Source organism: Mauremys mutica, chromosome 10 (assembly GCF_020497125.1).
Source record: "Mauremys mutica isolate MM-2020 ecotype Southern chromosome 10, ASM2049712v1, whole genome shotgun sequence".
NCBI classification, from domain to species: Eukaryota; Metazoa; Chordata; order Testudines; family Geoemydidae; genus Mauremys; species Mauremys mutica.
The window spans coordinates 55,898,018-55,916,062 of NC_059081.1; the positions used below are offsets into that span (position 1 = coordinate 55,898,018).

Sequence of the window (18,045 nt, forward strand, 5' to 3'; positions counted from 1 at the left end):
CTCCTCATTGACAAAGATACATTCAAGAATACAGAGTTTACAGGGCTTTGCTCTCAAAATTCTCTCCTGACTCCACGGATAAGGGGAGAGAGAGGAAAAAAAGTTCTCCCTTTTTAGTGTTGTTGATTTATATTCGTAATGCATGGACTATTTATTATTTGATTTTTTTTGAACTATCCCTCTGTATCATTGTATCTTCCCAGAGAGAGTAGCGCTTTAATTTTTTTGGTAAGGCTGCCACGATAATTTCCTCTCCCTTTTTCAATTTACAGAAAAATGTATAAAGAAGGAGGAAATAATTTGTACCAGTGTAGTTTCTAAAAAGAAATCCTTTGTTTTTATTGATTCTCCAATTTTCTCTTAATACATACAAGACATAATATTTATATGGGTAAAGAATTCAGGTGTTAGTGTTAAGAGAAATATCTTACTAGCACCTTAGTTTATTAAAAGTGAAGGAAAGTTAACTGACATGAATGGCTAGAAGTGGATTAGATTTTAAAGTCATTGCTCTTCACTCAATTTAGACAGTGAAATGAGACAAGTCTGTTTAATTTTTCATTCACTGTCAGTTTTGCTTTCTGCTTCCCATTTACTATATACCATAGTGCTGTTAGGTTTGAACCAAATCTTACTTATCATACTATAAACACATCAGAGGTGCAATTACCACGGAGGGAGAGAAGTTGTTTAAGTTAAGCACCTATGTGGACACAAGAACAAATGGCTATAAACTGGCCATCAACAAGTTTAGACTTGAAATTAGATGAAGGTTTCTAACCATCAAAGGAGTGAAGTTCTAGAACATCCTTGTTAAGTTTATGGAGGAGATGGTATGATAAGACTGCCTACAATGGCATGTAGCCAAATTGTGAATGCTATTAGCAAATATCCCCGATGGCTGGTGATGGGACACTAGATGAGGAGGACTCTGAGTTACTCCAGAGAATGCTTTCCACAAGGCATGTTGCTGTTGAGTCTTGCTGAAATGCTCAAGGTCTAACTGACTGCCGTATTTGGGGCTGGGAAATAATTTTCCTATGGGTGAGATTGGCAGAGACACTCAGGGTTTTTTGCCTTCCTGTGAAGCATGGGTCACTTGCAGGTTTAAAGTGGAGTAAATGGTGAATTCACAGTAACTTGAATTCTTTGAGTCATGATTTGAGGAATTCAGTAGCTCAGCCAGCGATTAGGGGTCTATTACAGGAGTGGGTGGGTGAGGTTCTGTGGCCTGCAGGAGGTCAGTCTAGATGATCTGGCCTTAAACTTGATGAGTCTAAGAAGTCTGGCTAGTTTCAATGGGACGGTTCAGGTGAATGAGATGAACAGAATTTTGGCCTTCCCGTTTCCATTGTTGCTGAGCAATGTTTAAATTTAAAAAATCTAGTTTGTTGAAACATTTAACATGTGCATACTAGCTTTTATGTCTTTCACCGCCTTACAAAATACAAACTTACATTTGGGGCTTAACCACTTGTGTGTTCCATCAATCTCAACAGCTTGTCAGTAATTTCTTCAGTTTAAAAGTGTTTCCTGTACTATTTTTCCATATGGGGAGATTGTCCCATTAAAAACATTTTACCAAAGGACTTGTATCTTTCTCCCAGAATCGGTTCCTATAGAAACTTTAGTCATGGGGGCTACTTTCATTGGAGCAATAGTCCCAGATCCTCTGGTCCGATTGAGTTGCAATTGAAAAGCACCAAATGTAGGTGGGAAGGGCAATGCCATTGTGGCTGTGGCAGTCTCTGTTAAGACAAGTGTGACAGAATGTACCCTGTGTTCATACCCTACCCGTTATTGTAATAATCTTTGTACAAAGTTTGTGAGGTATCATTTAAATAACTCGTAATTTGCTGATCAATAATGTGGCAAAATGCACATAACAGCATTATATGTGAACTCATAAACATAAGCTCAGCTCATCACTTGGAAGTAACAGAGGAGGAGAAGGACCTCGGAGTATTGGTTGATCACAGGATGACTGAGCTTCCAATGTGATATGGCTGTGAAAAAAGCTAATGCGGTCTTGGGATGCATCAGGCGAGGTATTTCCAGTAGAGATAAGGAGGTGTTAGTACCATTATACAAGGCACTGGTGAGACCTTCTTTGGAATATTGTGTGCAGTTTTGGTCTCCCATGTTTAAGAAGGATGAATTCAAACTGGAACAGGTACAGAGAAGGGCTACTAGGATGATTCGAGGAATGGAAAACCTGTCTTATGAAAGGAGACTCAAAGAGCTTGGCTCGTTTAGCCTAACCAAAAGAAGGCTGAGGGGAGATACGATTGCTCTCTATAAATATATCAGAGAGATGAATACCAGGGAGGGAGAGGAATTATTTAAGCTCAGTACCAATGTGGACACAAGAACAAATGAATATAAACTGGCCATCAGGAAGTTTAGAGTTGAAATTAGATGAAGATTTCTAACCATCAGAGGAGTGAAGTTTTGAAATAGCCTTCCAAGGGGAGCAGTGGAGGCAAAAGACATATCTGGCTTCAAGACTAAGCTTGATAAATTTATGGAAGGGATGGTATGATGGGATAGCCTAATTTTGGCAATTAATTGATCTTTGATTATTAGCGGTAAATATGCCCACTGGCCTGTGATGGGACACTAGATAGGGTGGGATCTGAGTTACTACAGAGAATTCTTTTCTGGGTGTCTGGCTGGTGAGTCACATACTCAGGGTTTAGCTGATTGCCATATTTGGGGCTGGGAAGGAATTTTCCTCCAGGGCAGATTGGCAGAGGCCCTGGGGGTTTTTCGCCTTCCTCTGCAGCATGGGGCACGGGTCACTTGCTGGAGGATTCTCTGCACCTTGAAATCTTTAAACCACAAGTTGAGGACTTCAGTAGCTCAGATGTAGGTCAAGGGTTTGTTACAGGAGTGGGTGGGTGAGATTCTGTGGCCTGCGTTGTGCAGGAGGTCAGACTAGAAGATCATAATGGTCCCTTCTGACCTTAAAGTCTATGAGACTGAAAGTATGTTCTCCAGATAAGTCTGGGGAGTGGTCAAACCAGTTCCTCAGAGACAAAGGTAATCTAATGTCTCAACCAGGTATAAACAAGGCTGATGGACCGTTACCTGATAAGTGGCCATTTTTGGAAGGAAAGGGGTCCGGGCAAAAAAAATCTACATCTTAGCAAAGAAACAGCATGAAGTTGCCTTCTACACAGATTGCCTGTTGCCTTGCTCTAAGCTGGAAATGCTTCTCAAAGGGGGAACAGGACTGTGAAAGGAACAGTCAAACACACGAAGACACCCCCTTCTTTCTCTCCCTGCCCATCAGATTCACTGCACTTGAAGCGAGAAAGGAAGCCAGCATTGGACTTTGGGGGGAGGGTCATGACCTACAGGGTTTGGTCAGTAAAACTGCTGAAAACATGTGGTGAGAAACTGTGCTTGAATCTGATATAGTTTAGTAAGTTAGGTATTACTAAACATCTTAGCTTTATTTTTCTTGTAATCATTTTTTACTTTTATGCCTCATTGCTTGTACTCACTTAAAATCTATCTGTTTGTGGTTAATAAACTTGTTTTAGTGTTTTATCTGATCCAGTGTGTTCAAGTTGAAGCATCTGGGTAACTCCTTTTGGGGTGACAAGTTATGTGCATATTATTCCCTTACAGGAATAAAGGACTCAGGAGATCTGTGATGTCCAGGAGAGGGCTGGGCAGTAGAGAACATGCATTTCTGGGAGACTAGCAGTGTGCTGCGGTCACCCTGCAGTATAACCCAGGCTGGTGAGAGCCAAAGTGTGGCTGGCAGGCTGCAGTTAAACACGGACGCTCAGGGTGGGGCTCGCATGCTTGAAGGCTGTTTGTGAGCGGCCCAGGTAGGAGGCATCCAAACAAATGTTGAGGCACCCCAGGTTGCAGGGCAGGGTGACATCCTTGCTCATTAGTCTGGAATGTACCCTGGGATGTCACAATAAGAATTTTTTTATTTAAAAAATAATCCCCCCCCCCAGACATCATGATTGATGAATGACATTTGAAAAAAATCATTTTAAATTAGTAAATTTATGTAAATACCCTGACGGATTATACTTTATATTTTCTGAAAAACACCCACCGTTGAAAAGGAACATCACTTTAAAGATTATTTCTTCTTCACCTCAGTGCAGCGGTAGAGAAGTTACTCCTTTGCCTCCTATCAAGTGTATTGGGGATGCTCTCAAATCTAAATTGCCTTCTCATGTTTGTTCCACTGGGACAAAGGCTGCTTAATTTTACATGAAAATTACAGACAGGATTGCAAAAATTAAAAGGCTCAATTCTACTATGCAATCCTGTTTTCATTGTTTTATCCTGGGGGTGTTGACAGCCGCAAGATTCAACTGTCAGCATCAAGAGAGCTGGGGACTGCTCTACATGGCGTTTCAGTAAAGGAAAGTTGACCTTTCATTGTAGCTTTCCCCATGAAAACTGTTGTAGTTGTTATTTGATATCTCTGTTGGATAGTCTGAGCATAACCTTACCATAAACTCCTAGGAAGAGGTGCAGGCAGTGTCAGATTTTCATAGTTTACATAATTTTATATAGAAATTGAAGGCTTGCAGGACATTCATATCAATGCAATTTTCTGAGGTCTTACTGATGATAGGATTTATACATGCAGGGGATGCTGAGCTATGTGAAGGCCTCATAGGTATGGTTAAGAGATCAGAGCACATGGCCAGGAGCCAGGACTTTCAGGCTTATCTCTGACACTTGCCTTGGGCAGTGACTTAGCCTCTCTCCTGCTGTTCCCCCATTTTAAATTGGGCATATCAGTGCTTAATCTAAATCCTGCCTTATAGGGTTGTTGTGAGGATTAGTAAATTAATGCCAAGTAGGAGTTGGAGGACAGGCCAATCATTTGTAAAGCAGTGTGTTGGCAATCCTGTGGGATGCTGGGCATCCTCTACCCCATTTGTTGAAACCAGTTGGAATTGAGGGCACTTAGCACCTCTGTGGAGGCACTCAGCACTTTATTGAATGAGGCCTATATAAGTGCTGAGTATTATTGATGAAATTCTACCAGGTTTCTTTGCCATCCATGAAAATACATGCAAATCTTCTTTTGTATCTTGGGCCAGTGGTAAGGAGCAATTTTTTGAAAGACTTTTACTCTCTCCATTGTTGAGACCGCATCTGTGATTCATAGCTGGCAGCAGAAAGGCTCCTTTTAAGGTGTAGAAAAGCCAGAGGGTTGGTAGAATTTGTCATTTTCTCCCAGAAGAAAAGAGGGAAAAAAATCAAAGAAAAAAATCAACATGATGCATGAACAAGCAAGTAATAAAGAATGGAAGGCGCTGGAGACTATTGAAACTAGTTTCAGTCCAGGAGGAATATTTTGACAAAAAATAATTTTATCCTGTGTCGCTGTATCAAGCTTTCTTCTTCTATAGGAATACAGGGGAGAATGGATTTTGTTTCCTTGGTGTCTTGCGTATGTCAAAGTAGCGAGATATTTATGTTAGATATAGTTTGTATATGTTTATTTAGATATAGAGATGTCTAATTCAACATATAATATAAAAATTGAGACTTACATATCTGGGTTTTTGGCACAGCACGTTATAGATAGGAGCTAGCTGGGAAGTTTGGGGCCATCAGGATTTTAATTCAGACTGATCTCTAATTGGAACATTAACACATAATAAATTACCAATATCTTTTAAATACTTTTAAAACATTTCTCTGTTATTGAAATGTTACATTGTATTTTAACATCATAGGGGCCAAAATCATCCCACTGTCAATTAAACCAAGGCTGAATTTGGCCTAAACTCCCCTCCTGGAAAAACATAGTTGTGCTTGTAGCTGGCCTATGTTAATGTATGTTATTGTTTCCCTTGTTCTCCTTTCTCCAGTGCTTCCTACTGTTTGTTACACTCACTTGCTGTGTCTTCTGTTAAATTAGATTATAAGCTCCTCAGGGCAAGGACTGTCATACTCTGTATTTGTACATTGCCTAGCACAACTGGTTGCCCTCCTGATTTGAGCCTTTAGGCAAGACTGCAGTATAAATTAGTATTTGTTGTTTTAGTTTCTGAAAGAAACTTAACTCTGTTCTCTCCCCAGCCTTTTTGTCGCCTGCTTTAGGGATATTAAGTTTAATGATATCTTTAGTCTTATTCAGCATACTATTAATTCTAAAGGAGCGTAAGGACAACTGTTTTCCATATTTGAAAATATTAAATAACTTTTAATAAAAAAGTAGTATTCTCTCAGGTGTAGGCCTTGCTAGGTTTCATGTAGATTACAGGCTTTATTTGACAAAACAATTTTCTTAAAGTCCACATATGCTGCCTCGTATACCCAGTGCTCTGTGCAGCTCTAAAATTCATGGGATGCTCAAATGCTTCAAGTGTGCAGTGAAAGTAAGATTTTGTGCAGCGCGGGATAGTCGAGAGTGAGAGGAACAGGGGAATGTTTGATTGTTGAGCCTCTCTGTAAAGTCCTGATTCTATGCCCACTGGTGTCAGAAGCAAGGTCCTCATTGATGGCAATGGTGCGGGATCAGGACATAAATTCGTTCATATTTCACACAATTGAACACAGGAATTTTTTTTTAAAACAGTTGCAGCATTTTGGCCAAGTTTGCATATCATAACTTATGTAACAGCAGGATGTAAAACTATGAAAGTATCAGCTTGATTCTTATCTCATTTATATCAGTTTTATGCTGTTTTAACTCGATTGGCTTCAGTGGTGTTATTCTTGATTTATACCAGAAAGAATAAGATTATACTCAAGCATATGTATTTCATCTTTGTACATGTTCTTCCTTCCTGTAACAGATACACATGCCACATCTCACAATTTTGCAAAAGTTAGCATTGAAACAGTTCAGTTGCTTGACTGGGCTTTTGAAACTTTTTGGAAAGTTTGCAAGCATGGAAGAAGAAATGCAATTTCACTGAAGATGGCAAGGAGAGAGGCTCAGAGCATTTTCTACATGGATGATGGATGTTGGTTTATGTATTTTCCTCTTACCAGCAGCCCAGATCCAGGAAGGTACTTAAACATGTATAACTTTAAAGGTATGAGTAGTCCCATTGAAGCCATCTACTTTTGTTTGTTTGTTTTGTTTGTTAAAACTTTTTAACTCTTGAGTACTATAGTTGGGCCTGAGCTGCAGAGTTTATCTGAATTCCTCCAAAGAGAAACACAAACAATGAAGTTATTTGGACTGCTCAAGTACTTAGTTATACATGGGCTTAAACACCTTCCTGAATCAAGGCCCTTAATGGGTCAGTAAATGTTTTTGCGAGGTATTTACGCTGAAGGGCCAAAATTCTAATTCTTTAATTTCATTCAAATTTAAAAAAAAACCCTAGTAAGCACAGAAAGGCTTCATTTTCAAATACAATCGTAGATTTAAGTTAGTGTTTGTCTGCTAGTTCTGTTCTCTATTGACACTACGTCTATTTCCTTTATGTTGCTTAAAATTATGTCTAGCTGATGTAAAACAGCTGTTCTCTGACTTCTGCAACAAAACATTTCCTGAGCAACTGTCATTTACCTTGACACAGAATTGGGAGATCTGATATGATTGACTGATGTAATCTTTTTAGTCTTACTTACCCAGCAGAGCTCTTTTTAAATGGTACCTTCTTAATACTTGTCTCAGAGTTAGATGTTTAACTAAAGCCTGGTAATAGCAACCTGGTTTTCATTTGTTTTCTGACAGATGATTCAAGAGAGCAGGTTTCTTATTGAAACAGCAGACACCATTCATGACAAGATTGTTCAGTGTCAGAAAGCAGGTAACCTTGTTGTATTCTCTGTACACATTGTTGTAACTCTATACCTTGTTGTAACTCTATTCAAATTTTTAAGCAGGTGGAAACAGCATGCCATAGTTTTTTTTAAGAGCGGAGTACAAAGGGGAGAAGCATCTTTGGCCTTCAATTAAATGCTCATTTTACAATTTAGTTACACCATTCCAACTTTTCTAATATGGACAAGGCCTTAGGGACCAGTTCTGCAAACACTCACTACTGAATGTAGTCTTTGCTTTCAGCTGGAGTCTGATAAGTAGTCTTCAATAAAACTACATACTACAGTAAACACTGCTGTCTGTGATAAGTGTTTGCACGAAGGGGCCTTTGGATTTGTAAACTGCTGGGGCCAGAGCCACACACACTCCTTAAATAAACAATATAATTAATGCCCGGTAATAAATTCCTTTAATTCCTCCATCTTTAGTGGAGAAAAATTTCACAGAATGGTTTAACAATAACATTCTACTGATTTGTTCACCTAATATAAGAGCAGGGTGGAAATTGGTTTTTGCCTTTTGCCCCATGCTTGAAATCCAGGCTACTCTTTCCAGGCCTCGCCAGCAGAGTGACAATCATATCACTTTTCAGCACTCTTGTGGTTGGTCACCAGAACTGAGACTCAGAATTGGCTGCTCTGCTAAGATTATAGCCTATTTCAGCCATGTAAAACCACCAGTGAGACTGTTTTGTTTTTCAAATGCGTCCCTACCAAATGTTAATTTTTATTAACATCTTTAAATCCATATACATTTCATTATTTCCATAGAGCATAAAGAAAATCCTTCCCCCATGTGAACTTTCTGAATTGTGGCTTCCATCAGATGGGCATGAGATTTGTTTATTTAAATATATATTTTAGTCAAAATCATCACTTGAGCTGGGTTGTCAAGCTGGGACAACCGTGAATGAAGGAGACTGCAGAAAATAATTACTGACTATTTCCAGTATCATAGAAATATACATACAGTAAAATCCTCAACAGGAAAGTCACAGGTGTGAAATGATGCTCTCTCACTTACAGTAGTCTAGATCTGGAGTAACTCTATTGAAATAACCAGAAACAGAATGGGGTCCAGAGACTTAAAAATAGCCTTAAAATTAATGGAAAATTAAGTGGAACTTAGCAGGTTTCTTCTGGAGTAATGTACCGTAGCTGCTCACAGCTAATATGTTTGCTGGAATGATCAGTTGTGATTTATGAGTGGATTCTACATTGACTACTCAGGATCCATCTCCCACTTTGTGCCTGTGTTTTACTCTGAATGAGGTTACCAGGAGCTACTTGTGCACATCAAAGAAAGAGTGTGGAAATTAGTGATGAGTTTATAGTTGTGAACTCTGTGTGTAAAACAGGAGGGGTCAATCCCTTAGGGTAAGTCCACACTGCAATTAAAAATCCACGGCTGGCCCATGTCTGCTGATTCGGGATTGGGCTAAGGGGAAGTTTAATTACAGTGTATATATTTGGACTCAGGTCCCAGAGCTTGGGCTCCAGCCTAAGCCAAAACATATACACTGCAATTAAATAGCCCCTTAGCCTGAGCCCCGGGAGTCCGAAGCAGCTGACATGTGCCGACCATGTGAGTCTAATTGCAATATAGTCGGACCCTTATTTCCTACTGCATTTCACGGATCTGATAGTCCACTCTGCCCAAGTTCCCTTTTCACTGCTCCAGGGCAGCCTTGCAATTCTAATGCCCCCTCTCTCCCCCACGTGTATGCATTATGATACAGTCTTTATTTACATGATCAATACCATTTTAAACACAGGATCCCCGCCTCATTCAGTACACAGATTGGGTGGTGCTTACTGAATGAGCAGCTGTCCAGTATTTTGTTTTCTCCTCGTTCAGTATGTGGCCACAGGCTTTATTTACTGCACACTGTTCAAACCCTGCTCTGAAGACAGAATTATTCATTTTCTTATGGCCGTTTCTGTGGCGCTTATCACTATAGCATCTGAATGCTTCACAAACATGAATTTATTTTCTAAACATCCTTGTGAGGTGAGGGGATCTTATGTCTGTTTTACAGCTGGGGAACTGAGGCATAGGCTGTTTAAGGCCAAAAGTATCCACTCATTTGGTATCCAGTTTTAGAGGCCTGCCACCTGGTTTTTCAGGGTCCTTAGCACTATATAGCACTATATATATATTCAGAGCACAGCTCCCATTGATACTTCAGTTATAGCTAAGAGTGCTCAGCATTTCTGCAAATCAGATGCCAGGGTCTGGAAGACACCCAGAAAATGAGAAATACAGTTAATGGGCACCTGTGAAAAGTTTGGTTTCAGTGACTTGTCCAGCATCACACAGGAACTCTGTGGCACAAGTAGGGATAGAATCCAATTCTCAGGGCATCAGTCAACTGCCTTCACCATGAGACCATCCTTTGTCTTCCTTCAATTGCCTACTTCTTTATTACACACTTCCCAATGTCTGTAAGAAATGAAACATAAGTGCTACAGGCAAATCTCCTCCTACAAAATCCCAAATACACTCCCAGAGCAGGTCCATCCTATGCCCTGAATGAGGCAGGGTCCTGTAGAAAAATAGTGTATGATCATATAATTAAAGACTATCGTAATGCATACAAGAGGGCCAAATTAAGGTTGCATAGACACTTCCTAACTTCTGCGTGCTTGACTTTGCAAACGTAATGATGTTCTTTTAATAGAGGGGTTCTTGTTTTGTATGTTTAATTTCCTGCAAAGCAAACTAAATAAAAGAATTGCATCATTTGGCATCATGTTAGCACCTACATTGGTCATCAAATGGAACTTTTAGATCCAGTGCACAGACCTCAGAGAGCTAACAGAGTAACTGATAGCAGTAACAGGTTGTAGTGCTCTATGTGGACCATCCCTAGCAGGGGATGAGACACTTTGCCAGATACGTGCTGACAGCAGAGGAATGGTGAGTCTCAGAAATCATGGTTTCCACTCCAGGCTCTGGACTGGAGGGGAATATTCTCTAGTGGATACAGACTTTTCTGCCCATTCCTCCCAAATGTGACCCTTTCTGTCCTCTCCTCTCCAACTTGTACTCCCTCCTTTTCCCAGGGTCTGCCCCTGGCTCCCAGTCTCCTTGCCCAGCCAGGACCAGTCTCCCAAAGTGTCATCTCTAACCCTTCTTGGTGCTCTGCAAAGCCTCTTCAGTCATGGGGGAAGCATTTGTCAGTCTTTTAGCAATGATGCTTCCTGTAGCTTAAGCCCATTCCAGGACTTTCTCAGGCTTTCAAAAGGTTTTTTTAATCCGCAAAAATAATTAATTAATTAGCCCCTCTTTGCGCACACTGCAAAGTTTTGTGTCATTCCTTGTTGGATGCTTCTTTGTTGTCAATTCAGCAGAGTTCAAGTTAGGGAATGACACCAACATTGGAGATGTAGGAAACACACAGGAAGACTAACCAAACAACTGCAAACTGAGCTTGATTTATTAGAGTAGTGGGGGCTGCAGGCATTACGGGGTGATTTGGTATTAATGAAAGTAAAATATCCTAGGAGAGGAAATTAACAACACAGGTACAAATTGAAGGGCTGTTACCAAGCAGCCACACTCACTGTATGAAGGTGGGTTTGTTTTCATTTTGTCCCTTAACCCTTCCTTACACTCTGGAAATGTCACACAGTATGAAAATCCTTGAGAGCCACTGGCCTAAATGGCCCCATTAAGAGGTTTTCCATCTCTAACTTCCATGACTAAATACACATCTGAAGGGTGAAGTGTGTGCTTAGACTTTCTGAACTTTTATGGACAGCAATGGATCAGACAAATATCTGCCACAGAAACTGGCAGTGAAATGTAACAGGATTCCAAAGGCTGTGATTCAAAGTTTCTGTTCCACAGGCTGCAGGAATCGTATCCCGTGATAGGCAATGTAGAGTATATGAAATAATTTATCAGTGTGAAGTGCTATGTTGTTTCTCTATGACTCCTATTAAGATTAATGAGAAGCTGTGAATCTAAATCCTGGTGCACTGTGCTAAACGGATATCTTTCGTGTCTGTTGAGTTTCCTTCCGAGACATGAACCTGTCTGCTGAAGACACAGACAGTGGGGGAAAGGAGACACAGAGACCAGTGATTGAGTTCTGTAGTGATATTGTCAGCAATGCAGAATAAAGGAAGAGTCATTGGAGAAATGTGGGTTCATAACCTTGCTTCACACTGTCTACCAATGATTGTGACAGCACATAGCAAAATAAAGGAACAAATACGGAGCCCTAAAGGTGGCAAGTGAGTATTAGAAGTAGAGGATTAAACAATCAACAGGACTATATTGTTTTAGATGGTAAAACTTCTTTTGTCAACTGGGCTTTAAAAAAAATATTTTTTGCACCCAGTCCCCTGCAGTTGAAAGATGAGCACCAGATTCTTGAGAGGCAGGGATGGGAGGAAATAAAATGAAAATTCAGGGAGTAACAGGTGTGGGGTGGTCTGGGGATCAGCAGTGAATGGTCTGAATAAAAATTAAATCGCAGTATTACTGAATCATATACTAAATCATGTACCAATCCATGTTTTAGGCATGGAATTCCATGAAGAACTTCATAACCTTGGGGCAAAGGAAGGTTTGAAAGGAAGAAAACTAAGCAAAGCCATTGAAAGTTTTGCATGGAATATCACTGTGCTGAAGGTAAGAAGTAAAGATTGGATTGAAAGGGGCGTTATTGACTTGTACCTTCAATTAGCTGGAAAGGGCTACCATTGTAATGGTAGGAGCATGCTAAAGGATGCTAAATCAGAATGAGAATAAGGAATTAATTATATTAAGCGATTAAGGGCCCAATCCTTAATTGTGTGTTAAGGGCAAATTCCTTGCTTAAACAATACTCTTACTAATGTCAGCAGAACTCTTACATGAGAGATGTGCAGGATTGGTTAAAATCTGTGGATACAGTAGTAACAATGGGTTCTTTTTTCCGCTATACCCATATTAACTGGTTAAAAGGAATGTTGGGAACATGTTTGGAAGAAACATTTTGAGTTTTTAGAGCCCACAGGTGAGACGGTCTCTTTGGTATAATGCAGAAGTTAAATCCAGGAAGTGGGTTTGGGAACTAAATGCCTAACATTGAGAGCTGGGCAAATAACTGATTTTTTTCCGGTTTGTTTGCAGTTCCAAAAAATGGAAAAAAGGGTGATTCAAGTAGAATCAAGTCTACTTTTGGTGTGTTTCAGAGCAGGGAATTGACCCTGCATCTCCCATATGTCATGTGAATGACCTAGCTATTGGGCTAAAGGTTATAAGAGGATAGCAATAGTACCACCTCCTCCTCCTCTGGCCATATTGTGAATGGCTGAAACTATTTGTATCCAGTATCAGAGAGGTAGCCGTGTTAGTCTGGTTCTGTAAAAGCAGCAAAGAATCCTGTGGCACCTTATAGACTAACAGACGTTTTGCAGCATGAGCTTTCGTGGGTGAATACCCACTTGCATCCGACGAAGTGAGCATTCACCCACGAAAGCTCATGCTGCAAAATGTCTGTTAGTCTATAAGGTGCCACAGGATTCTTTGCTGCTTTTATTTGTATCCAGTCTGCAAATAGTTTTGAGTCAACCAAAACTACATTTTCATTGAATAAACTATTTATTTGAAAAAATTCCCACAGCTCTAGTAATGTCTACTAAGTGGTAGGATTGAATATCACAATATAGGAGTAAGGAGTGGATAAAGCAACAGGGAAAATGGATTTGACCAGACTGAATGGCAAAATAAATAAACAAATGTAAAATCTAGAGATGAATCCAAGACACAAAGTTTGGATCTAATGATGGACTTGCCCAAAGCTTGAGGGTGTTTGGATCCAAGGTTTAGTTTTGGGCTTGTGTCTATATGAATCTATAGAATCAGCCTGGAGACCATTGAAGGACACCATGTTAGAACTACAGGAGGCTTGTATACCTCTGAATGAAGAAACAAAAAGGGTATAGAGGAGAGTGAAATCAGCATGATAAATTGATGGAACTGCCCAGGTTTCCTAGAACTATAAAAGCCCCCTGTCTTTTGAAAAGAAGAAATCCTAATCAAACACACTTACCAGCAAACTATGTCCGGTAAGACATTATTATTTATTTCTGGTAGCGCACGTAGCGTACTCAGCACTTCCCAAGCAGAAAAGAAAATACAGTTCATTAATTTGTGCACACCTCAGGCAAGGATAGACAAGCAGGAAACCGTGAATTACACTGTGTAAATTGAATGGTTAAAGTCATGGATTGACTATATCTTGGTAATATAAAGTTACGTTATGACAATGTTTTGTTTTAATGGGATTTATAAATCATTTCCAATTGCACCTCAAACTAGGAAGGAGGGATTTATCTGAACCTGAGCGAGAGGAGGCACAGTCCAGTGCTTACAGCACTACCTTGAGAGTTGGGTTCAATTCCCTGCTCTGCCACAGTCTCCAGATGAGGCCTTGGAGAAATCAAGTAGAGCATGTCTGCGCTGTCCTGCAGTTCAGACTGTGGGGGTGTGAATAGCAGCATGTACCACAGTGCTGCACCGTGACTTCCCCATGTGGACACTGCAGGTGTGAACTAAAAACTTCCAAGTTTGCATTAATGGATTCCTCGTCAGACACTGCTATTGACACACACATAGTCTGAAGTGCAGGGCAGTGTAGACAAGCTCTTAGTCTTTCTGTTTAAATGGGATATCAGAGGTAGTGGACTCTGAGAACCTGGCATGCCACACCCTGCTACTTTCATTCCAAAGTGGACGAGCTGAAAGCAGTAAATGTCATTTTCTGCAGAGTTTCTTGTTACAGATGAGAGTGAGTGGGTAGCTTGAGAGTGCTAGCCAAAACTGCAGTAAGTGATACACTTCGACCCAGTGGAGAGAGGATACACATGTTCTTAAGAGAAACAGAGCAGAAAGTAATGGTGGGAAAGGAGAGTTTGGGGAATTAGAATGGGGAGAGGGGTCACTTCTGATGGGAATGGAAGGGTTAGGGTGGGGCTGGATGATGGGTGAGGTTCATTATGCATTTTCGCCAGCCATAAAAAAAAGGCAAAGTGGGTAATGGGAGCATTATAGGCTCAGTTTATAGGACCCGCTATGAAACTAAAAGGCATCAAAGGGACTGAAAAGAAGGAACAGACATTTATATGAATAATAAGAATATCTTCAGTTGCATTAGATAGAAAAAAATCTACAAGGGATATAAACCTCATGCTTCAGGGTGTGAGCCCAGCACAGACTGCTTGGATTTAAGAAAGGAACAGCCTTGGTGTGCATATTATTGCTTGTGTATCCATTATATGGGTTTTACTTCATCCTCTGAAGCAGTTGGCACAGGCCACTGATGGAGACAGAGTATGGGACTAGATAGACGGCTGTTCTGATCCAGGACAGCAGTTCCTGTGCTCCTATACACAGTTGAACTTTTAGATGCTTATCAAAACTGAACCTTCAAACTTTTGAGGTTCAGACCGGATTAATAAAGAAAGATTTAGATTATGAGAGAGAAATTCGCATCAAAATGTAATTTCTGTGCATATGCAGTAGCTGTTTTTCAAAGTGAACTAGCAGGGGCACATGGTTTATTTTAAAGGATACCAAAATCATTTAACCCGGGCTAGGGATTAATTGCCATGTTTCGGGTTTTTTTTTAACATCAAAGCTGCTTTTTCATTTCTGAAAGTGCAAACCATTTGGTAATGTGCTTAAAAGAACAGTGTAAATTGATCTCTAGCTTAGTATCCAGTGGATGGGAGACCCTTTTTCATTCTGAGGTAGGACAGGTTCAGCAAAGAATGCATGTCCTGGAAGACTTGGCTATCTTCTCTGCACCAGATGTTAAATTTCAGGCAGGCAGTTGTCATTTTGATTTTTTTTCTGCTGAGCACTGGAAATCAGTGACCCTGCAAATAACGAACCTATTCATTTGTTATTGCTTGTATCTTTTGTTCAGTACTGACTCATTTCTTCATGCCTCCATGCAAGCATCATTTAAGGGTCTATTTAGAAAGAGACCAGAAACCCTCCCCCACCCAAATCAGCAGCCTCATCCATCTGTCTGTTCTTAATGGTGTTCCATAAAAAGATGTTTGATTAGATATGAATATAATCATTTAAGAACTAAAAAATACTTTACAGTAGCTAACAAAAAATCAGTTTGTTTAAACTGGATGAGCTGATCTAGAGAATGTATGTTAAAACATCAATGTAAGGATCAGCCTTAGGATCTATCTGTTGTTAGGAGCAATGATATACTCAGCAATAGTCTGCTCTGGCTGGAGGTTTTCATGGATTACCCATGGGCAGTAGCTGGTACTGCTATATTATTGTGTGTGTCAGACAATTAATAGCCTTTCCCTAGTGAGTTTGACTAGTGAGGTAAAGGCATATTGAATTAATGTATCTATTCATAAACACTTATTGAAATAGGTAAGTTTTGAATACAAAGAGGCAAGAGGGGATGCATTAAGAAAATCACCTTTAGCAAAATCATTAAATAGTTAGTTTAAGATTAATGTGTATTTTTATAAAAATTACCAGCGTGGGCATTCTTCTGGTTTAAAAATGCCAGGGGTACTTCTAGGAGGTATTTAATAAGAATGAACCAAAATAATCCAACATTTTCTTTCTTCTTTTATATAAATTTAATTACATATGAATAATACCCTGTAGGAGGACAAACTATTTGCCATAACATAAAAGTGTTTGTAGAAATAGATTATACAACTCAGTGGCAGCCTAGTAAGTAGAGAGACAGCCTTATTTGCAACTTGTGTTGACATACCCACAGAGGCTGCATCTTATCTGGTTTCATGTCATGCAAAATAATGTCAGACACATTATGTCAGAAATATTTAGATGGTGAATGTGCACGAAATAAATAAGCGACAGATGTTCTTGCAACTGAAGCACAGGAACGGTTGTCAGGTGTTCTGGTTTCTAATCCCAACTCTCTCACTATACTTCCTGTGTGACTTGGGGCAAAGCACTTAGCTTCTCTGTGCCTGTATTTCCCTTTCTGTACTTATTTGAGTTCCAACAAAATAAACAGATAACAGCGAATTCTGTGTTCGGAATTTCATTGAGCGTTCCAATGGCTACACAGATTAAACCACACTCACCAGACCCGCTTGGTGGAATTGTTAATTTTATCATAGTGGGAGTGGTGCCACCACTTCAGTTAAGATTGCTTAGCAGTTTCCATTCTAACCCCCTTTTTTCAGGCGCTCATAACTTTTCTTCGGTATTTTCTGATGTTCAAGCCCTTCCCTAATGCCCAACCCTAATGTTCTCTGAATGGAGATTTTCGTATGGCATTGTACTGCCTTCCCCAAAGTGCTGATACTTTTCTCTCTCTTCTCAGACTTCCTCCATTGCTGCTGCACTTCTCCCACAGTGCTAGACATTCCCCATTCTGATTGTCCCACTCAGCCATTGCTGCACCTCTTCCCTTCCCAGGCTCCTTTGCTCCCTCTGCTCCTTCAGTCTGGTTCGCACCAGTTGGTCTGTCTCCTTTTTACAGCTTCCTCTTCCCTTCATAGGGTTGCTGTCTCTCCAGGGGCCTCTTTTTCACTTTGAAGTAGCCCCGCTCCTTTTGCTCCCACTGCATCCTCTGATGTACTGCCCCAGTAGCTCTCCAGTGGATGCTGTGGGGGCTTCAGTGACGCTGATTGGGTGAATCTCAGAATGAATAGTCAAGTTGTCATACCTGTGAATTTTGAGACTGGTTTAAAAAATCAGGACTGTAGTGTGTGTTCTAGACAAAGTTTGATTACTTTTCTGCTCTACAGAAAACACCACAAACTGTGGCCCAGTGCTCCTTACTCAGACAAAAATAGCACAGATTTTAGTGAGATTTTTACCCAAGTAAGAGCTGCAGGATCATGCCCACTATCCACAGGGAATGTTAAGTCATCCAAGCAAAGCTCAAAGTTGTTTGTGCTGATCCAGATTAATTTCTAGTGTAACTCTGTTGAAGTTAACAATTATACCTGGGATACATTTGTCTCCCTCTACCATATTTTATTAGAGTATCTGTTCCTCTGTTGATGACTGTCATATGAAGCTTATTAACAGCTATATCAAATACTTGCCTGCTTATTGATGATTAAATAGCCCAATATTTTGTATACCCAAATAGTGACTTATTTTGTAAATGAAGCATTCTGAATATGAAGATAGTGACATTTACCTTTTTTATCCAGAAGAAAAACCAAATTATTTTAAACCAAGCTGTGCACTAAACTGTTTTCAATTTTCATAGACTCATGCTGCCACCCACCTTAATATGTTACTGC

The 18,045-nt window shown here is 40.1% G+C and overlaps 1 protein-coding gene across 4 annotated transcripts in view; it reads left to right on the forward strand.

Moving 5' to 3' along the window:
• The window catches only part of PLCL1 (phospholipase C like 1 (inactive)), a 316,303-nt gene that overhangs the window by 270,631 nt on the left and 27,627 nt on the right, over positions 1–18,045 (forward strand). For all 4 annotated transcript variants that reach the window (XM_044978470.1, XM_044978471.1, XM_044978472.1 and 1 more), the window contains exons 4-5: positions 7,688–7,763; positions 12,309–12,418. In XM_044978470.1, the coding sequence (XP_044834405.1) occupies positions 7,688–7,763; positions 12,309–12,418 (186 nt within the window). The remainder of the gene's footprint in view (positions 1–7,687; positions 7,764–12,308; positions 12,419–18,045) is intronic.